At 37.0% G+C, this 19,775-nt stretch overlaps 1 protein-coding gene across 3 annotated transcripts in view; it reads left to right on the top strand.

Moving 5' to 3' along the window:
• COL6A5 (collagen type VI alpha 5 chain) overlaps positions 1-19,015 on the top strand; it is a 113,778-nt gene extending 94,763 nt beyond the window's left edge. For all 3 annotated transcript variants that reach the window (XM_032267018.1, XM_032266998.1, XM_032267009.1), the window contains 4 exons: positions 4,774-5,451; positions 6,765-6,861; positions 7,564-7,808; positions 18,208-19,015. In XM_032267018.1, the coding sequence (XP_032122909.1) occupies positions 4,774-5,451; positions 6,765-6,861; positions 7,564-7,808; positions 18,208-18,233 (1,046 nt within the window). In that variant the 3' untranslated portion in view covers positions 18,234-19,015. The remainder of the gene's footprint in view (positions 1-4,773; positions 5,452-6,764; positions 6,862-7,563; positions 7,809-18,207) is intronic.
• The last annotated feature ends 760 nt before the right edge of the window (positions 19,016-19,775 follow it).

The raw sequence follows: 19,775 nt of genomic DNA, 5'->3' as shown, positions 1-19,775 counted from the left end.
AGGTTTGTTTGTTTTTTTCTTGTAAATCTGTTTTTGTTCTTTATAGATTCTGGATATTAGCCCTTTGTCAGATGGGTAGATTGCAAACATTTTTTCCCATTCTATTGTTTGCCGATTCACTCTAATGATTGTTTCTTTTGCTGTACTGAAGCTCTGGAGTTTAATTAGGTCCTATTTGTCTATTTGGCTTTTGAAGCCAAAGCTTTTGGTGTTTTAGTCATGAAGTCCTTGCCTATGCCTATGTCCTAAATGGTTTTGCCTAGGTTTTCTTCTAGGGTTTTTATGGTGTTAGGTCTTATGTTTAAGTCTTTAATCCATCTGGAGTTAATTTTAGTGTAAGGTGTCAGGAAGGGGTCCAGATTCTGCTTTCTTCACACTGCTAGCCAGTTTTCCCAGCACCATTTATTAAACAGGGAATCCTTTCCCCATTGCTTGTTTTTGTCAGGTTTGTCAAAGATCAGATGGTTATAGCTGTGTGACATTGCCTCCAGGGCCTCTGTTCTGTTCCATTGGTCTGTATCTCTGTTTTGGTACAAGTACCATGCTGTTTTGATTACTGTAGCCTTGGTAGTTGTGGACTGCCTCAGTAGTGGTGGTCGCCCTTCTCCCCACTGAGCTGGACCATCCTGGGTCCAGCTGTGCTTGCTGTGAAACTCTCAATCCAGATAATTTCAGGTTGCTTGTTTTATGGGGGTGGTACCCGCCGAGCCAGGTCGCCTGGCTCCCTGTCTCTGCCCCCTCCATTTCAGTTGAATGGGAGGCTCTGTCTCCCAGACGTTTCAGGCACCAGTTGCAACAGCCACCTACATTTGTGTGAGTTTCTGTGTGCCAACCTGGCACCGGCTGAAACCACCATGCTGAAAACTCATGGTGCTTTTTGGCCTGGGAATCTCCTGGTCTGTGGGCAGTGAAAATTTGTTTGGAAATGCAGTGGGCACTCACCCTCTGCATTGTTGTTGCTGGAAATTGTGCTCTGGAGCTGTTCCTATTTGGCCATCTTGGATCCTCCTGAAATAACAACTTTTAAGACACTGGGCATTAGGAAATTAAATACAGTAATCTTTAGAGAAAGGAATCAGATGAATGCTACAAGTGCTCCAACTTATAGCCTTGAGTGTTTTCAGGCCATGGTACAAGAAGAGGGCATTGAGGAGGAGCCTGATGAGCTCCTGGAGCTGAGGAGTCAGAGCTGGGAGAACAGGGAGACCAAGGCAGTGAGAACTGACAGGGTGGAATACCAGAGAGGGATAACTGCACAGAGAGTAAACCCCAGAGGTCTGCAGAGACTCTCTCTGGATTATTCAGGAGAGTGTTGATAGCACATGCAGGTGAAGGAATTACCTGAGACTAGGGAAAGAATCCTTTAAAATAGTGCTGTTTGCTCAACAGGGCTAGAAATTGTGCTTTTTCTCACCAGCAAGACTGGAAATTACTATAATTCACATAGTAATGGGTAGAAAACTTAAGAAGGTCTTGGCTCAGTAATAGGAAATAATTAGCCCTGAGTTATTAGGCTCACCAGCAAATCATAACAGCAAGATCCAAAAGGATGAGACTCTTTCCATGCAACTTAATTGCTTCCCAGAACAAAGCACATGGATATTTACAAGAATACAAACTATTTCACGCTCAACAAGAAAAATTTTGCAATGTCTGGCATAATAAGAAGCAGAAGGGTACAACACCTAATAAAGAGTATAATCACTCAAAACCAAACCGCAACAGACACAGGTGTTAAAATTAGCAAAGATACCAAAACAGTTGTCGTAACTTATTCAATATATTAAAAAGTTAAGTGGAGATGCGAAAGATATAAAAAGAAGATCTCAATAAAATTTGTAGAGTTGAAAACCATAGTGTCTAAGATGAACAATACACGGAATGGTATAATGGCAGATTAGATGTGGCTAAAAAAAAAAAAGATTGGCAAACTTGAAAACAGAGCAAGAGAAATTCTCAAAAATAAAACACAGAGGAAAACAAATTAAAAAAATGAAGAGTATTAGTGAGTTTCAGGATCTTCTCCCAATAATTGATAAAAAAATCAGCAGGAATACAATAGGTTTGAAAAACAGTATCAACTAATTTGACTTAATTGACATTTGTAGAACCGTCTACCAGTAGTAGAATATATAATCTTTTCAAGTGCACATGAAACATTTACCAAGATAGACCATATTGTGGACCATAAAGTAATGCTCAACATTTTAAAGGTTTCGGGTGATAGCAAATATGTTCTCTGACCAAAGCAGAATTAAATTAGGAATCAATAGCAGAAAGATCTTTGAAAACTCCCCAAGTATTTGGAAACCAAATAAAGCACTTTTAAATAATCTAGAGTCAAAGAATAAATAAAAGGGGAAATTAGAAAGTATAATATTTTGAAATAAAATAAAATTGGTGTGCCAGAATTTGAGGTTCCAGTTAAGCAGTACTTAGGAGGAAATAAATTGAATTAAATGCCTTTATTGACAAGGAAGAAATGTTGCAAATCAATGATCACAACTCCTACCTTAAGAAATCAGAGAAAGAAGAACCAGATAAACCCAAGGTAAGCGGAAGAAATAAAATAATAAAAATAAAGTGGAATTCAGTGAAATTTAAAAAAGAAAAACAATAAAATCAATAAATCTAAAAGTTATTTCTGTGAGATCAATGAAATTGATAAAACTATAATCAAACTCACCAGGAAGAAAGAGAAGACACAACTTTTTAATATCACAAATGAGAGAAGAGATGTATTCCAAATATATTAAAAGGATAACCAGGGAATATTATAAATAATCTTTTGCATATAAATCAGCTTAGGTAAAATACACAAATTTCTTGCAATGCACAACCAAAGCTTACTCAAGAAGAAATAACCTAAGTAGCCTTATACCTGTTAATGAGATTAAATTTGTAGTTCAAATCTTCCCATAAAGAAAACTCCAGGTATGCATGATTTCACTGGTGAAATCAACTAAAAGTTTAAGAAAGAAATAATACCAATTCTGTGAAAACTCTTTCAGGACATTAAAGAAAAGGGCATATTTTACAACTCACCTATTTCATTATTTTTAATTTTTTTATGAATACATAATAGTTATATAATACATATTTTTGGGATACATGTGATATTTTGATACAAGCATGCAGTGTGTAATGATCAAATCTGGATAACTGGGGTATCTGTCAATAAAACAGTGGTTAACAGAGGCTGGGAAGGCTAGTGGGGAGGGGGAAATAAAGAGGAGCTGGTTAATGGGCACAAAATACTTATTAGAAGAAATAGGATTTAGTGTTCTTATGGTTAAAAATAATTTATTGTATTCTTTAAAGTTAACACTAGTTAACAATAATTTATTGCATATTTCAAAATAGCTAGAAGAGTAGATTTGGAATGTTCTCAACTCATTTTTTGAGGCCAGATTACCTTGATACCAAAACCAGATGAAGACGTTACGTGAAAGGGAAAATACCGACCAGCTATAGACCATCATTCACAAGGATGTGAACATAAATGCAAAATTCTAAAAAAATTTTAGCAAGTTAAATCCAACAACAGATTTTTAAAAAGATGATATGGAATTTATACTGGAAGGCAGGGCTCATTTAATGATCAAAAATTACCTAATAGAGTATTTACACTGTTAATAACTTCACGCATGGTGGTGGGGTATTCTTTTTTGAATTTTATTTCTATATTAGGCTTATAGAATTAATACAGGTTGACTCATTTGTTTTTGTGAGAATTAATAAATGTAGAAGTATCTAATAAAGGGTTGAGTAGAAATGGAGATCAATAAATTTCTGCTAGTTAAAAATCTCCTTTTTTGCTTGATTAGGTTCACAAATTCACTTCTTTCATAGAAGCAAAGAACGTCGGCCATCTACTTCCTGGCTTTCTGAGCTGGCATTTCCTGTTGTGGCCTTACCAATTAGCCATCATTCATATGATTGTAGACATGCTTCTTCATGATCCCTTAGGCTTAGAGCAGAGCTACTTGAAGTGCTGGTCTGCAGCAAGATAAGAAGCTTGCCTCAGAATGTAAATCAAGGCAATGTTTTCTTCATTGAGAAAGTCTTGCTATGAAGATAAATAAATAAATAAATAAATAAATAAATAAATGTCAGCTGACCTAATCAGCGTGCTTAGTGATATAGTTGACTTACATCATGGTGCAAACTCCTTACCTTAAAATGGGCTGATGAACTGTTTGCAGGCACTTTGAGTGCCAGGTTTTTAAGAGTATGTCATGTCTCACACAGCATTTAGATTCCAAAGTCAGCACTTGTTTATACTTGCTCTCATGACGTTTCTCTATGGTGCATACTTTGAACACATATATAAATGTTTTTGTGTTTGTGCCACCAATAAATGTAACTTCAACATCTATACTTTATCTTGAGGTCATTATGTATAATTTCATGCAAATATGTACTCCAAACTTTTAGCCATGTAGAGTACATTGAAAATGATCGTTTCTCATCTTGCATATTAAAATAGCTGGAGGATAAATCAATCCTTTCACAAAGATCTGAGATAGGATGGCAAATGGGTTTCTTCATATGTGACAATACATGTCGTATGGTAATGGTTCTGCATGCACTATGTAGGTACATATTTGGAGAGTGTGTCTGGGAACAAGCACCGTGATTGATTATTGATGATTCCATGAGTATGGAAATGAAGCATGGTAATACCCTCATACTGTGTATTTGCTACCTATGACTAGGAGTTTCAAGATTATCTTTCTATTAAAAAGAATGACTTGAGTTCTTCTGTTGCAGGACATGAAAATCATGGCAGAAAAGAAGAACCAGATGAACCCAGAGATGCCTCATTTCAAGAATATTACATGGATGTGGCTTTCCTCATAGATGCTTCCCAAAGAGTAGGAAGTGATGAGTTTAAGGAAGTGAAAGCATTTATAACCAAAGTGCTTGATTACTTTCACATTGCCCCAGATCCACTGACCTCCACCTTAGGAGACAGGGTTGCTGTCCTGAGCTACTCTCCCCCAGGCTATATGCCTAACACTGAAGAATGCCCTGTCTACCTGGAATTTGATTTGGTTACTTACAACAGCATACACCAAATGAAACATCACCTCCAAGACTCTCAGCAGCTCAATGGAGATGTTTTTATTGGTGATGCCTTGCAATGGACAATTGACAATGTCTTTGTAGGAACCCCTAATCTGAGAAAAAACAAAGTTATCTTTGTAATATCTGCTGGTGAAACCAACCCTTCAGACAAAGAAGTCTTAAGGAATGTGTCTTTGAGAGCCAAGAGTCAAGGCTACTCCATATTTGTGTTTTCCTTTGGCCCTAAACACAATGACAAAGAATTAGAAGAATTAGCCAGCCACCCCCTGGATCATCACTTGGTTCAACTTGGCCGAACCCACAAACCAGATTGGGACTATATCGTCAACTTTGTCAAGCCATTTGTCCATTTAATCCGACGTAAGTCATTAATTCTCTTCAATTGCTTTTGCAACAGATTTAATGTTTCTGTGTACGATCCATTAGCAGACTTAGCAAAATGATCTTCACTTTAGTTAAGAGTAGTAGAGTATAAGTAATAGGAAGCAGTGAAAATTTTCAGAGGAAAATCCCATTACCATGAGCCTTGCTCCTGTACTGCCAGTTTCAGCCAAGAAATCCTCAAATGGATGAAAAGTGCCCTTTAGCCCTAATCTGTGGCTGTTTACTATGTGCCAGGTTCTTTAAATGGACTGTTTCATTTAACCCTCAGTGTACTACTCAGAGGAAAATATTCATATCCCCATTTTACAAGTGAAAAGACTGAGATTCAGAAATGTTAAATAAACTGTTTAAAATCTCAAGCAATAATTGGTAAATTCTAGACTCAATCCCTCACACTCTGACCCCAGGGCTATGTTCTTGTCTAGTAAATCATACTTTAATTACTAAACCCTTAGAAAGGTATACTGCTGTAATAAATAATATCTGACACTGCCCTCCACCTGATCCAAGGACTTCTGTTTTGTCTTGTCATTATAAATTAACCTTAGTTCTGACTTGAATTCTTACGAGCCTTGGGCACAAATCCCTTCTAGAGCCCCTGTGCCAGACAGCTGGCTTAGACACAACTGCGCAGGGAATTTTAAGGGTGTCTGTACACAGTGGGGCTTTGAGGGTGGCTGCGCCGGCCTCTGCCCGTGTGTTGTGACTTTAGACATGCATATAATAGCACATCCAAAACCTTGTAACATCAAACAAATCCTGGCCTGTGCTGCAAATTAGGAATGTGGCAGATGCTACATTGAATGGTTCTCTGCAGCTCCTGCAAGTTTACTAGAGAAAGGATCCGGGTTTTCTGGCACGCATAAAGCCCCAGGGCTTACGTAGGTCTCGGGAATCTTGGAATTTAGGACTTATATTTACTAACAGGTAAATGTGCCTTCTTCCAACCCCAAGATAAATAGGGCAGACCATTTCAATAGCTGATAGCGTCTTCTAGAAAGATCCTTTTTTTATAGGGAGAGAAATAATAGGAAGAATTTAGAGATGTCCTTAAAGAATATCACAAATTTGTGACAGGCATTGGAATTATTTATTCAATTACTGCTGTATCTTCTTGACTTTGCCAAGAACAAAGAATTTCAATGTCAGAGTGTGAGTGTTTTTCTAAATCAGTCATAAAAGTTGTTCTTGAAAACACTGCCAACCACATGAAAAGACAAATTGACTTTGGGTGATATAATAATGTAGACGGGTAAAATTTAGACTAACCAGCCCCACTCTCTCTCCAGGTGCCATCAACAAATATCCCACCAAAGATATGAAAGCCACATGTGTTAACATGACCTCTCCCAACCCGGAGAACGTTGGCCCAGAAAACACTATATTGTGAGTTTAGAAATTCTAAGTTTGGGTAATATTACAATTGAAAATAGTCTTCAAAAAAAACTGTGAAATGAATAGCATTTTAATTTTCAAGACGTGTGTGTGTGTGTGTGTGTGTGTGTGTGTGTGTTTTAAATGCCACTCATTTGTGATGATAGCACAGGTCTGAAATTAATCGCAGATAGAACAGGACTCATATTTGAAAGAACTATGTTTCCATTTCTGTTTCTTTTACCCAAAAAGCCTCCTATTAGTACCTTCTCATTAACTAGATAACGTAACTCTAATATTGAGTACTGTGAAAACAGAAAACTTAAATCAAATATTAGACGTAATAATTTTAGAGCAGAATAAAAACATAAAAAACCAAAACATTTGGCCCTTTAGAAGACAAAACACATATAAAGATTGGCAGGAAGGATTCTTTCAAGTTTGATCTTACAAAGTACAACCCTAAGTACTCAATAAAAATTTAATGATGGAAATTATATTGGTTTTGAATTCTAAACTGCTGAGACAAATGTCTAATTTCCCTTCAGAATACTAGAAAATGGCACAAGTCAGGTTTTATTCATGAACTGCACTTGGACTATTCCAATCACATGCATAAGATGGATTCCTCTTATATTATCTGGTGGTATTTGCATTTAATCTTGCAGGGGACTTGGCTAAGTAATTTTTCATCTCTCTCCTCTATTACCTCAGACTTATTCCTGAGATATATGAAATAAAGACAGAAAATGGTGAGCTGTTTGATGACTTTGATTCCAAGGAGCAACGTTTCCTTGTATTAGAAAACAGTCATAGTAATGGTTCTGGGAAAGCTACTGATTTGATGCAGAAGTTATACCTGCTCTTTTCAACTCAGAAATTGGCAGTGAAAGACAAGGAAGAAGCACATTTAGAAGAAACTACAGCTCAAGTGGTTGATAAACAACAAGAAAAAGAAGGTAATCTTGAGTACCATAGAGTTGAAGACCCTCAGGTGCCTTTGTTTGGATTTTCCCCTGGTGGAAGATGAGCAGTTAGAATTCAGTAGGTCACGTAGAGATGACAGGATGTGGTTAAAAGAGGGGCTTATCATCTAAGGATCCAAGGGGGCCCCCCCAAAATGAAGAGGCAAGGGAGATAAAACTTCAGAAAGGCAAAAAATAGTCTTTGTTGACATATTCAGAATTATAAACAGGGATAAATCCTTGGTGTGGAGTCAGAGAATGGGGAAGTGAGAGGGATAAGAAAAGGACAGCATGTCCCAAGTAAGCAGGAGCAGCCACTATCCATGTGCTAAATGCGGGTGAAGGGGAACTGTGCAAGAAGTCTCTAGAGTTTTAATACTCAAGATCAGCTCTCTCTTTTAGCAACTAGGGCGTTCTTGGTTTGAGATGAAGGTCCCTAGCTGAGCCCCAGCCTCAGTGGGACCCGGAGAAGATAAGGCCACTGTGGTTCCGAGATCTGTGTGGAGATTGTGGGCAGCTTTGTAGGCTGGGTGGGGAAATGGTTATGGACCTACAGCCAAAAGCAAAATAGGAGATGGAGAGCTGGAAGCTGTCGACTCTAGGGTAGCGATTTACAGTCCTTGCTGTGTCCCAGAGTCATGTGGGAAATGAATTTAAAGTAAATATTTCTGGGTATCTACTAAAGCTGAAAATATGTATATCCAATGAACCACCAATTTTACGTCATTGTATATATCCAATAGAAATATACATACTAACCAAAAATCATGTACTAAAATGTTTATAAAGGCACTATTTGTAGTGGCCGCAGAGTGGGAACAAAATGCCCAACAGCTGAATTGAAAAATAAATTTTGGGACATTTATATAACAAAATCCCATATAGGGGCATGTATGTATACTTCAAAAAAGTGTGTGTGTGTATGTGTGTATATATATATATATGTGTGTATATATATATACACACACATTTATAAATATAGATATAGTTAAAACTATATATACACATGCGTAAACTTATATATATATAGTTTTAGATATGGGTATAATTGTAGATACACCTGTATGTAGAGAGAACAAAATCAGCAAAATGATGGAAAATAAGAGAAATGAATATAGGAAAAATGGGAAAAATATAGATAGAGAGAAGATACATAAAATAAAAATTAAATATAAGTATAATGAAATATCTAGTTCTCATTAAAATGGAATAAGTTCATTTTTGTTTCAAAATGGAATAAGCCCATATAACTTACCTTTTTCACTGATTACGACTGAAAATTCTGGATGAAATACAAAAAGCAACTACCTGAAGGCTCTGAAATGTAAGCAAAAGCACATATATTGTGAAGGGGCATGAGTTTCTCCTTTTCTTTTCTCTTTTCTTTTGAATAGGGTGTTTTTTAGATTTTAAAATCTGTAAATTTATATTTTTACCAATTTGGGGGAATTTTTCATCCTTATTTCCTCAAATATCTGCAAGAGTCTTTCTACTTCACTTATGGAATTCTAGTGAAACAAATGTTAGACCGTTTGATACTCAACAAGTCTCCAAGGTTCTGGTCGCTTTTTTCTCAATCTTTTTCTCTTCAGTTTGTATAATTCATCTTTCTTCACGTTCATTGACTCTTTTTCTTTTTCTTTTTTTTGAGATACAGTCTTGCTCTGTTGCCCAAACTAGGGTGCACCAGCATGATCATATGCTTTACCAACATCTGGAGGAAGGAATAAGGGGTGAATCAGAAACAGAGTTGGTTGAAGAGGAGGTGTATTGCTTTGCTTGGACTGCCATAACAAAGACCATAGTCTGGGTACCTTAAATAACACCAATTTATTTTCTCATAGTTGTGGAGGCTGGAAGACCAAGATCAAGGTGCCAGCCTATGAGGTTCCTGATGAGGGCTCTCTCCCTGGCTTGCAGATAGCTGCCTCCTCTCCTTGTCCTCACAGGATAGAAAGAGAATCCCTGTGTCTCCTTCTCTTTTTATAAGGATAACAATTCTGTCAAATCAGGGCTTGACCCTTATGACCTCTTTTAACCTTAATTGCCTCCTTAAAGGCCCTGTCTCCAATACAGTCACATGGGGTTAGGGCTTCACTATATAAAATTGTGGGCAGGAGACACATTTTAGTTTATAGCAGGAATATAATTAAAAATTGCTCACGCCTGTAATCCCAGCACTTTGGGAGGCCGAGGCGGGTGGATCTTGAGGTCAAGAGATCAAGACCATCCTGGCCAACATGGTGAAACCCCATCTCTACTAAAAATACAAAAATTAGCTGGCCGTGGTGGTGCATGCCTGTAGTCCCAGCTACTTGGGAGGCTGAGGCAGGAGAATTGCTTGAACCAGGGAAGCGGAGGTTGCAGTGAGCCGAGATCGCGCCACTGCACTCCAGCCTGGTACCTGGTGACAGAGCGAGACCCTGTCTCAAAAAAAAAAAAAAAAAATTGCTTTCAAGAGAGAACCCTATAAATTGGTGGTTCCCAAACTTGTCTATACATTAGAATCACCTAGTTATTTTTTTGAGAAGTACAAAGTCTAGCTTACATCCCATATCATATCAATTAAGTAAATTCTTTAGAAATAAGACACAGGCATCAGTTCTTTTTTTTTTTTTTTTTTTTTGAAGCTCTCAGATGATTTCAATGTGCATTCAAGTTTGCAAAACACTGCTATAAATCCTGGTTTAATCATTCCTGTTAGGTAGCTTTAGATATCTCAAGGTGGTTTGCTATTGAAATAAGATAACATTGCTAGAATCAAAATGATTATCATCAAGTACGCATCTTTGTTGTTAGTTATTACTGTATTCATTATTTTCTCTGAAAGTTTTCTGCACTTTTCTACTGTAATCGTATGTTATACATCTAGAAATAGATGATGTCTTTAAAACTTTTTCTCACAGATCTCGAGCCAACAGCTTGGGTTAGTTGTATTTGGCCACCCCTGCTCCCTGAAGCCAAGCTGGGTCTCTTCAGAAAACATTAGCTTGACTTTTTCTTGGAATCAAGAAAGCTTAGTGACTGGAAATTACTGAGTTGTAGTTTATCTTTTTGCAAATAAGGAAATGGAAGCTACAGATATCTGAAGGATCTTACCTAAGAATTCACAGTAATTAATCTAATACTTTTTGGCATAGTGATTCATACTCTATAGAACACAAGTTTATCTTAAAGTTAGGCCATGAAACAGAAATAATAAAAGCTATCTCTGAGTTGTTGAAAAGTTGAAGATGATGCATATAAAGCCCAAAGTACACACTATGCCTAGAATATAATCAACTAGTGTTATCCCTGTTTGAATTATTTAAGTCTGATCATCTATTTGACAATGAAAAATATAAATCCATCATGTAGAATTATCACTCCATGTTGTTTTGTTCATCTTTTGTTTACCTAAAGGGATTGAATGTTTCTTTTCACCTGTCCATTTGTTTGATATTTTCATTACATATTTCTACGTAAAGGACGGATTTTCTGTTTGCTCATTATAAAGTACATTTTCAAGATTTGGAACTGTATCTTTTTTTTTCTTTATGCCAAACCCAAGGCTTGTTTCTTTGTCTTTATTTTTCTAATATCGACTGTAGTGTTTCTCCAAGTATGGTCCCTGGACCAGCCACATCAGCATCACCTGGGAACCCATTAGAAATGCTGATTCTTGGATTGCACTCCAGGCCTACAGAATCAGAAACTCTGAAGGTGGAGCCTCCAGACGTTGAGAACCACTGACCTAGTATTATCAATATCAAGCCTAAATTAGACTTCTTTAATAGGGGTCCTTTCATTGGATATTAAGTATTTGGGGAAAATCATTTCTCTAGAAATCACTGCTAAGTAGATATGGGTTTTTTCTGCAGGACTTTTTATTGTCTTTAATGAAATAACAAATTCCATTAATATTCTAAGAGAGCAACTGTAATCAAATCAATTTGGCCACAGGATATTGTAACATCCTGTGGATGTTACATTTTATAGGGCTAGTATTTTATAGAAAACACTTGAGGAAACAGGAGTTGAAAGAATGAACCCTGGAGCCAGCTGTAAATTTGAATCCTATTTCTGCAATCATCATGTGATCTTGGGCATGTCATATTGCCTCTCTGAGCTTCCATTTCCTTATCTGCAAAATGGAGGTAATAATATAACCTATGTCATTGGCTAATGTGAGCAGTAAATGAATATGAAGTACTTCAAATAGCTCTTAGCATAGAGTAAAATCTTAATAAATGTTAGCTGTTATTTAAAATTGTGATCATGTTGATGATGATAGTGATGGTGACAAATGATAACAGAGGTAGTGGTTTTGGTGAAAAGAACACCAGATCGGGAATGAGGAGACCCCAGTGCTAGTTTTAGTTCTGTTGCTAAATGATCTTGAGAAGTCACCTGATTGCTCTGGTCCTAAACTTTCTTCTTGGTGTAATGAAAAGCTTGGATGAGGCCAGTGTTTTTTATACCGAGGTACACATACTGCGTGACACACAAAGACTTTCCAATGCATGGATTTCTAAAAGCTAGTCTCAAAGTGCACCATCTACCTGAGAATGTATTTGTGTCCGAGGAATCACAGAAGGGCATCCTGTTCTGCGTCTGCTTTTAAAAACACCCCCCACTTCACACACAAAATATGGCACATCTCTCAGCTATTCTGAATCTGACTGTAGTGCTTTGCCCCAGATGTAAAACCCCTCTAGGGAGGCATTTGGGGTAGGGTGGAGTGGGGATTGTCAAACCAGGAGCCATTTAAAAATATTCTATCTGTAGTCCTTCTTTAATCAAAACACCATAAACCCAGGGAGGCTTCAAATCTTTTCCATCCTGTGCATATTTCTGTCAAGGAAGAAGTGTCTTGTTAGAAATGGGGTATTTAAACTCGTGTTACAATGTTCTGAATTCAGGTGTATCATGGAATGAGGATGGTAGCAATGATGATAAATTTCATTTTGCAATTTGGCCCCTCCCATTCCCCAACTGTTGTCAAAAGGTGTGTCTGTCCTGACTGGGATTTCCATGAGAACAAACAGAGAGTGTATTGGAGATATACTAATGAAGAATGCTATGGCCTGAATGTTTATGTTCCCCCAAAGTTAGTATGTGGATGTCCTAACCCCCAAGATCATGGTAGTAGGAGATAGGATGTTTGTGATTAAGTCATGGGGGTGGATCCCTTATGAATGGAATCAGTGTCCTTAGAATAAAGGACACATGGGGACTCCTCTCCCCTTCCACCATGTGAGAATTTAGTGAGAAGGCACCACATTTGAACCAGAAAGCAGGTCCCTCACTAGATGCTGAATGAGCCGGTGCATTGATCATAAACTTTCCAGCCTCTAGAACTGAGAGAAATAGGTTTCTTTGTTTATAAGACACCCAGTTTATGGTAATTTGTCATAGCAGCCTAAATGGACTAAAACAGAGAGCAAGCATTCTTTTATCAGGCCAAATAAATAAATATAAAAACCACACACACACACACACACACACACACACACACACACACACACCCACCCAGAAAACAAAACAAAAACCCTCTATGGCAAGAGGTTTTTTTGTTTTGTTTTGTTTTTGAGACGGAGTCTTGCTCTGTCACCAGGCTGGAGTGTAGTGGCGGGATCTCGGCTCACTGCAACCTCTGCCTCCCAGGTTCAAGCGATTCTCCTGCCTCAGCCTCCTGAGTAGCTGGGACTACAGGCGTGTGCCACCACATCCAGCTAATTTTTTGTATTTTTAGTAGAGACGGGATTTCACCGTGTTGGCCAGGATGGTCTTGATCTCCAGACCTTGTAATCTGCCTACCTCAGCCTCCCAGAGTGCTGGGATTACAGGCATGAGCCACCGTGCCCGGCAAGAGCTATTAACCTATTTTAGAATAGAATCATAGTAAGATAGTACGATATCATCACAGGAACCCCCAATAACATCATTATTTCAACTGAAAGATGAGATTAGACTCCTTCAAAGGCAGAGCACGTGTGGATTGGCTTTTACAATAATGACCAGTTCTTTCAATTAGGCTACGTGGGGAACATTTCCCATAAAGTGAATGAACTAAATTGAAGCTTTAAAATTCTGAAGTAAAAACATACAGAACAGATGATTAAAATATTATTTTATCAAAAAATATACAAGTGTCAAGTGTGCTTAATTTAGCAATATTAAACTTTTCCAAACATTTTAGTTTTTCAAGTTAAATACAGTGCCTCTCAGTAAGAGAGTAACAGGTATAATGAATAGCCTTTTGATAAATTTGATAAAGTACTTTTTTAAAATACTTCCCAGAAATTAGAAAATGTCATCTAAATGACTAGATAACTGATTCTTTTATAAAACCTTTTGAAAGATTTTTGGGTGATTTGGGGGCTATAATTCAGAAAGAATTTAAATAATTGTATGACATTGCCCTGATAAAACTCCTTCAAGACCCATCGATGTAAATAATATTTATTAGTACATAAATATATAACAATAGATATTAATTCTATCAATTTTGATATTAAATCTTGCCTTACTCTAGCAAAAAACAGTAATAAAAATAACAGTGAAAAACTATCCATTTCATTAATAAATATATTTCCAACAAAAATGTTTACTTCTTATCTTAATGGAATTACCAAAATTTAAATATATATGCTGTTTTGATAAATTCTAATCATACCACATCTTTAAAAAGTGTTAGTACATAGAGGCTTGTAGTCATAGAAAATCAGAACATACATTTAAATATATACATTTTTGCAGAGAAGTAATAATTAGGCAAACAAAATATTTTAACGCATATAAACATACAGTTAGAATGAAATTCTATGGGGAAAGTGGAACAGAAATACAAGTTTAAGGAGAGAAATGAACACTAAACTATCTGACATTTAAACATGAGCGTGTTTGCATATATTTTTAGTAAATAATGGTGGACTCTGTTGGATAAGAGGGAAATATTGAAGTTTTATTTTTAAATGTCAGTTTTTATAATATGTCACAACTTAATATCTTTTTCAACCACTTAAACTTATAATGAAAAAAATAGATATTGACTTTAAAATGTTCAAGGTAGGAAGTAGATGCTTTGTTTTCCTTTGAGGTGTGGCTTTAAGCAAAAATTTTTAAAGACAACTAAGCTGGAAGCTTTCTAAGATTCTGTTTTAGACCAGCTTCCCCTGAAAAGCCAACCCTGTGTTGAGAATTTCTGTGCATGTGAGTTATTGAGGGAGTCCTCACAGGAGAACCAGTAAGGAAGAGAGGAAGCAAGACAGGGAAGGAGTGGAAGGCAGACAAGGATGTCATCTCAGGCAAAGTCCCATAGAGGGCAGCTTAAGCCTGTTCCTTCAAGAGAACTCAGGCATCTAAGAGGCTGTAGAGATTTCCTGAGCTGAGTCAAGAAAGTTGGGCTTATTATTATTATTATTATTTTAAATATCTATCTATCTACCTATCTAAGTTCTGGGATACATGTGCAGAATGTGCAGGTTTGTTACATAGGCGTACAAGTGCCATGGTGGTTTGCTGCATCCATCAACCTGTCATCTGTGTTAGGTATTTCTTCTAAAGCTATTCCTACCCTAGCCCCCCCACACCTCAACAGGCCCTGGTGTGTGGTGTTCCTCTACCTGTGTCCATGTGTTCCCACTGTTCATCTCCCACTTATGAGTGGGAGCATGCAGTGTTTGGTTTTCTGTGCCTGTGTTAGTTTGCTGGGAATTATGGTTTCTAGCTTTATCTTTGACCCTGCAAAGGACATGAACTCATCCTTTATTACAGCTGCATATTATTCAATGGTGTATATGTGCCACATTTTCTTTATCCAGTCTATCATTGATGGGCGTTTGGGTTGGTTCCAAGCCTTTGCTATTGTGAACAGTGTCACGATAAACATACGTGTCTGTGTGTCTCTACAGTATAATGATTTATAATCCTTTGGGTATATGCCCAGAAATGAGATTGCTGGGTCAAATGGTATTTCTGGTTCTATATCCTTGAGGAGTCACCACACTGTCTTCCAGAATGGTTGAACTAATTTACACGCCCACCAACAGTGTAAAAGCATTCCCATTTCTCCACATCCTTTCCAGCATCTGTTGTTCCCTGACCTTAATGATCTCCATTCTAACTGGTGTGAGATGGTATCTCATTGTGGTTTTGATTTGCATTTCTCTAATGACCAGGGATGATAAGCTCTTTCATGTTCGTTGGCTGCATAAATGTCGTCTTTTGAGAAGTGTCTGTTCACATCCTTTGTCTGCTTTTTGATGGGGTTGTTTTTTTTTCTTGTAAATTTGTTGAAGTTCCTTGTAGATTCTGGATACTAGCCCTTTGTCAGATGCAAAATTTTTCTCTCATTCTGAGGGTTGCCTGTTCACTCTGATGATAGTTTCTTTGGCTGTGCAGAAGCTCTTTAGTTTAACCAAATCTCATTTGTCAATTTTGGCTTTTTTGCCATTGCTTTTGGTGTTTTAGTCATGAAGTCTTTGCCCGTACCTATGTTCTGAATGGTATTGCCTAAGGTTTTCATCTAGGATTTTTATGGTTTTAGGTCTTATGTTCCAGTCTTTAATCCATCTTAATTCTTGTATAAGGTGTAAGGAAGGGGTCCAGTTTCAGTTTTCTCCATATGGCTAGCCAGTTTTCCCAGCACCATTTATTAAGTAGTGAATCCTTTTCCCATTATTTGTTTTGTCAGGTTTGTCAAAGATCAGATGGTTGTAGATGTGTAACGTTATTTCTGAGGCCTCTGTTCTGTTACATTGGTCTCTATATCTGTTTTGGTACCAGTACCATGCTGTTTTGGTATATATTTAGTATAGTTTGAAATCAGGTAGTGTGATGCCTCCAGCCTTCTTCTTTTTGCTTAGGATTGTCTTGGCTATACAGGGTCTTTTTTGGTTCTATATGAAATTTAAAGTAGTTTTTTCTAATTCTGTGAAGAAAGTCAATGGTATCTTGATGGGGATAGCATTGAATCTATAAATTTCTTTGGGCAATATGGCCATTTTCATGATATTGATTCTTCCTATCCATAAGCATGGAATGTTTTACTATTTGTTTGTGTCCTTTTATTTCCTTGAGCAGTGGTTTGTAGTTCTCCCGAAGTGGTCCTTCACAGCCCTTGTAAGTTGTATTCCTAGATATTTTATTCTCTTTGTAGCAATGTGAATGGGAGTTCACTCATGATTGTACTCTCTTGTAGGTGTAAAGGAATGCTTGCCTATTGTTAGTGTAAAGGAATGCTTGTGATTTTTGCACATTGATTTTGTATCCTGATACTTTGCTGAAGTTGCTTATTAATTCACCAAGGTTGAAATGAAAGAAAAAATGTTAAAGGCAGCCAGAGAGAAGAAAGGTTGGGTTGCCACAAAGGGGAGCCCATCAGACTAACAGCAAATCTCTCTCAAGAAACCTTAGAAGCCAGAAGATAATGGGGGCCAATATTCAACCTTCTTAAAGAAAAGGATTTTAACCCAGAATTTCATATCCAACCAAACTAAGCTTTATAAGCAAAGGAGAAATAAAATTTCTTTACAGACAAGCAAATGCTAAGAGATTTTTGTCACCACCAGGCCTGCCTTACGAGAGCTTCTGAAAGAAGCACTAAATGGAAAGAAAAAACCAGTACCAGCTACTGCAAAAACCTACCAAATTGTAAAGACCATCAACACTATGAAGAAACTGCATCAACTAATGGCCAAAATAACCAGCTAGCATCATAAAGACAGGATCAAACTCACACACATGACAATATTAACCTTAAATGTAAACAGGCTAAAGCCCCAGTTAAAAGACACAGACTGGCAAATTGGATAAAGAGAAGGTCGGCCTCTCTTACCTCCTCCTAGGTCATTGATTGGTCAAGAGTTGCTCTCAGGAGGAATGTAAACTCCAGGTGCTCATGGCGCATATGGTTAAAGCAGATCCAGTAGCTAACAGCAGTCCTCAAAGAATAGTAGGTGCTGATGTTGGAAGCAAAAGCTTGCACGGCAATGGTTGGAGAGACAGGCCAAGAAGAGGAAGACAGAAAAGGAAGGAATGTTGTCCTGGAAATTAATGTTGAGGAAAGAAAGATTAGAGGGATTCTGGGAAGAACCTTAACATTGTCTATTGCATACCCCTTCAAGTACCTATTTAATAATAGCAGCCACTAGATTTGCTAAGCATGGAATGTCAAATCATTAATGTACCAATGTTTTTCCAGAAAGAATGATGTCTAGGATTCTCCTTATATATTGCTCATTTATATCTATTATCATATTACCCTGAGTTGGACTTCTATTTTGACCATTGAAAATGACAAAAATCTTGTATTTGTTTTATATGTGGCATATAAAGGAGTAGGCTCTGGAGGAACATTTTGAACAAATACAGTAACATTAAAAGCAATGAATATTTCTATATTTTGCAGATGGTGAAGATACAAGGTCATCATAGGAGAAAGAAGATAGCTCCACTGACATATATAATCCCATGTGGTTCTAACCAGAATGTATAATCATCTATTAGAAGTAGAGTGGTAAATGACAGGGACTTTTTACAAAAACAGTTGGCTAATAGCATGCTAAATTTGTTCTCCATCTCAAATCTGAGGGGAAGAATTTTCTGAGTGAAGACATCAGTAAGAAGACCTGAGAAACCAGGAATGATTTCATTTCTCCTGAGAACTGGGGAAACCTACCTATAAGAGTTAACTTTTCTTTGAAAGCTCGGCACAGTTCAGGCATCAATTTTGATGATGTATCTGCCTGGAAAAGATTGTCATTATTTTCCTCACATCTATATCTCAGATTGGACTCTTCTAAAAGCATTTAGAATTGGCATTTCCTATGAATATCTTCTACCCATTCTTAAAACTGGAAAGCCATGCCCATGTCTTCGCTAGGATGACCCTAACATTTCATCTAGCGCTGATTGTCTTCTAAAACCCACCTGTCAGGCTGCAATTACCAATAGTTAATGCTTTCTCTTCACCAGGACGTTGACAAAAGAATGGAATTGGTGAAGAAAAAAAAGCTGAGAAGAGGGTAATTTTATGAACCTCTATTTTGTGCTGTAATCTTTTGTTTATATTTTGACTTGCTTTGCTTTGTGTATACTGAATTTTTGCAGCAAAATACATACGGAAAAGTACGTGCTCTATACGACCAGAGACATTCTTGGGAATTACAGTGTAGCAAGAGATAATTTCTGAAATAAAAATAAGTCTGACTTGGAAATTTGTTTTGCTCATTATTATTTAACTACAGTCTAACTCAGCCTTAATAGAACACCAGTAGGAGGACTAAACATATTTGGAACATTTACATAAAATGTAAAATCAGCCAACAGTGAATTTGTTTTAAAAATCATTCAGTTTGGTTAAGGTAACAAGTAATTACCAAGTCAATGAGCATCTATTATGTTAAAAAATGAAATGACTATGTTAATGGGATAATACTATAGGCTATTTTGTACTTTTCCCATGTAACTTTTTTTTTTTTTTTACCTTACTGTTGTTGTTTGTATAATTTAAAAATAATCCAATTAATTCTAAGTTGCTGAGATTGCTCTCTGGGAAGTTCCAAATTCAACTCTACTCATTTAGTAAAGTTTTGTCTTCCCCTTAGAACCCTGATATGTGTAGGGGTGTGTGTGTGTGTATGTGTGTGTGTGTGTATAAACATATGCATGAAGATACATCAGATACTTAAATCTGAAAATGACATGGTTATCAAAAATGTGAAGCCACAGGAACTCACCCTCTGCTGATGAGAGTGTGAATTGTTTAAACAGCACTATAGCAATATTTAGTTAGATTGATGATATGCATATCCTAAAACCCAGCAATCCCACTACTAGATCTGTACAGGTGTGTGTGAGAAGCTCTCACATATATACACCAGGAACCAAATACAAACATGTTCACTGCAGCACTGTGTTTTAGAGAGGAGCTGAAGCCAACATGAAAGTCCTAATGTGGCCTACTCATACAATAGC

This window comes from Sapajus apella, unplaced genomic scaffold, assembly GCF_009761245.1.
Source record: "Sapajus apella isolate SASKATOON/1434 unplaced genomic scaffold, GSC_monkey_1.0 scaffold4, whole genome shotgun sequence".
Classification (NCBI taxonomy): domain Eukaryota; kingdom Metazoa; phylum Chordata; class Mammalia; order Primates; family Cebidae; genus Sapajus; species Sapajus apella.
This window is presented reverse-complemented; position numbering and strand designations above follow the sequence as displayed.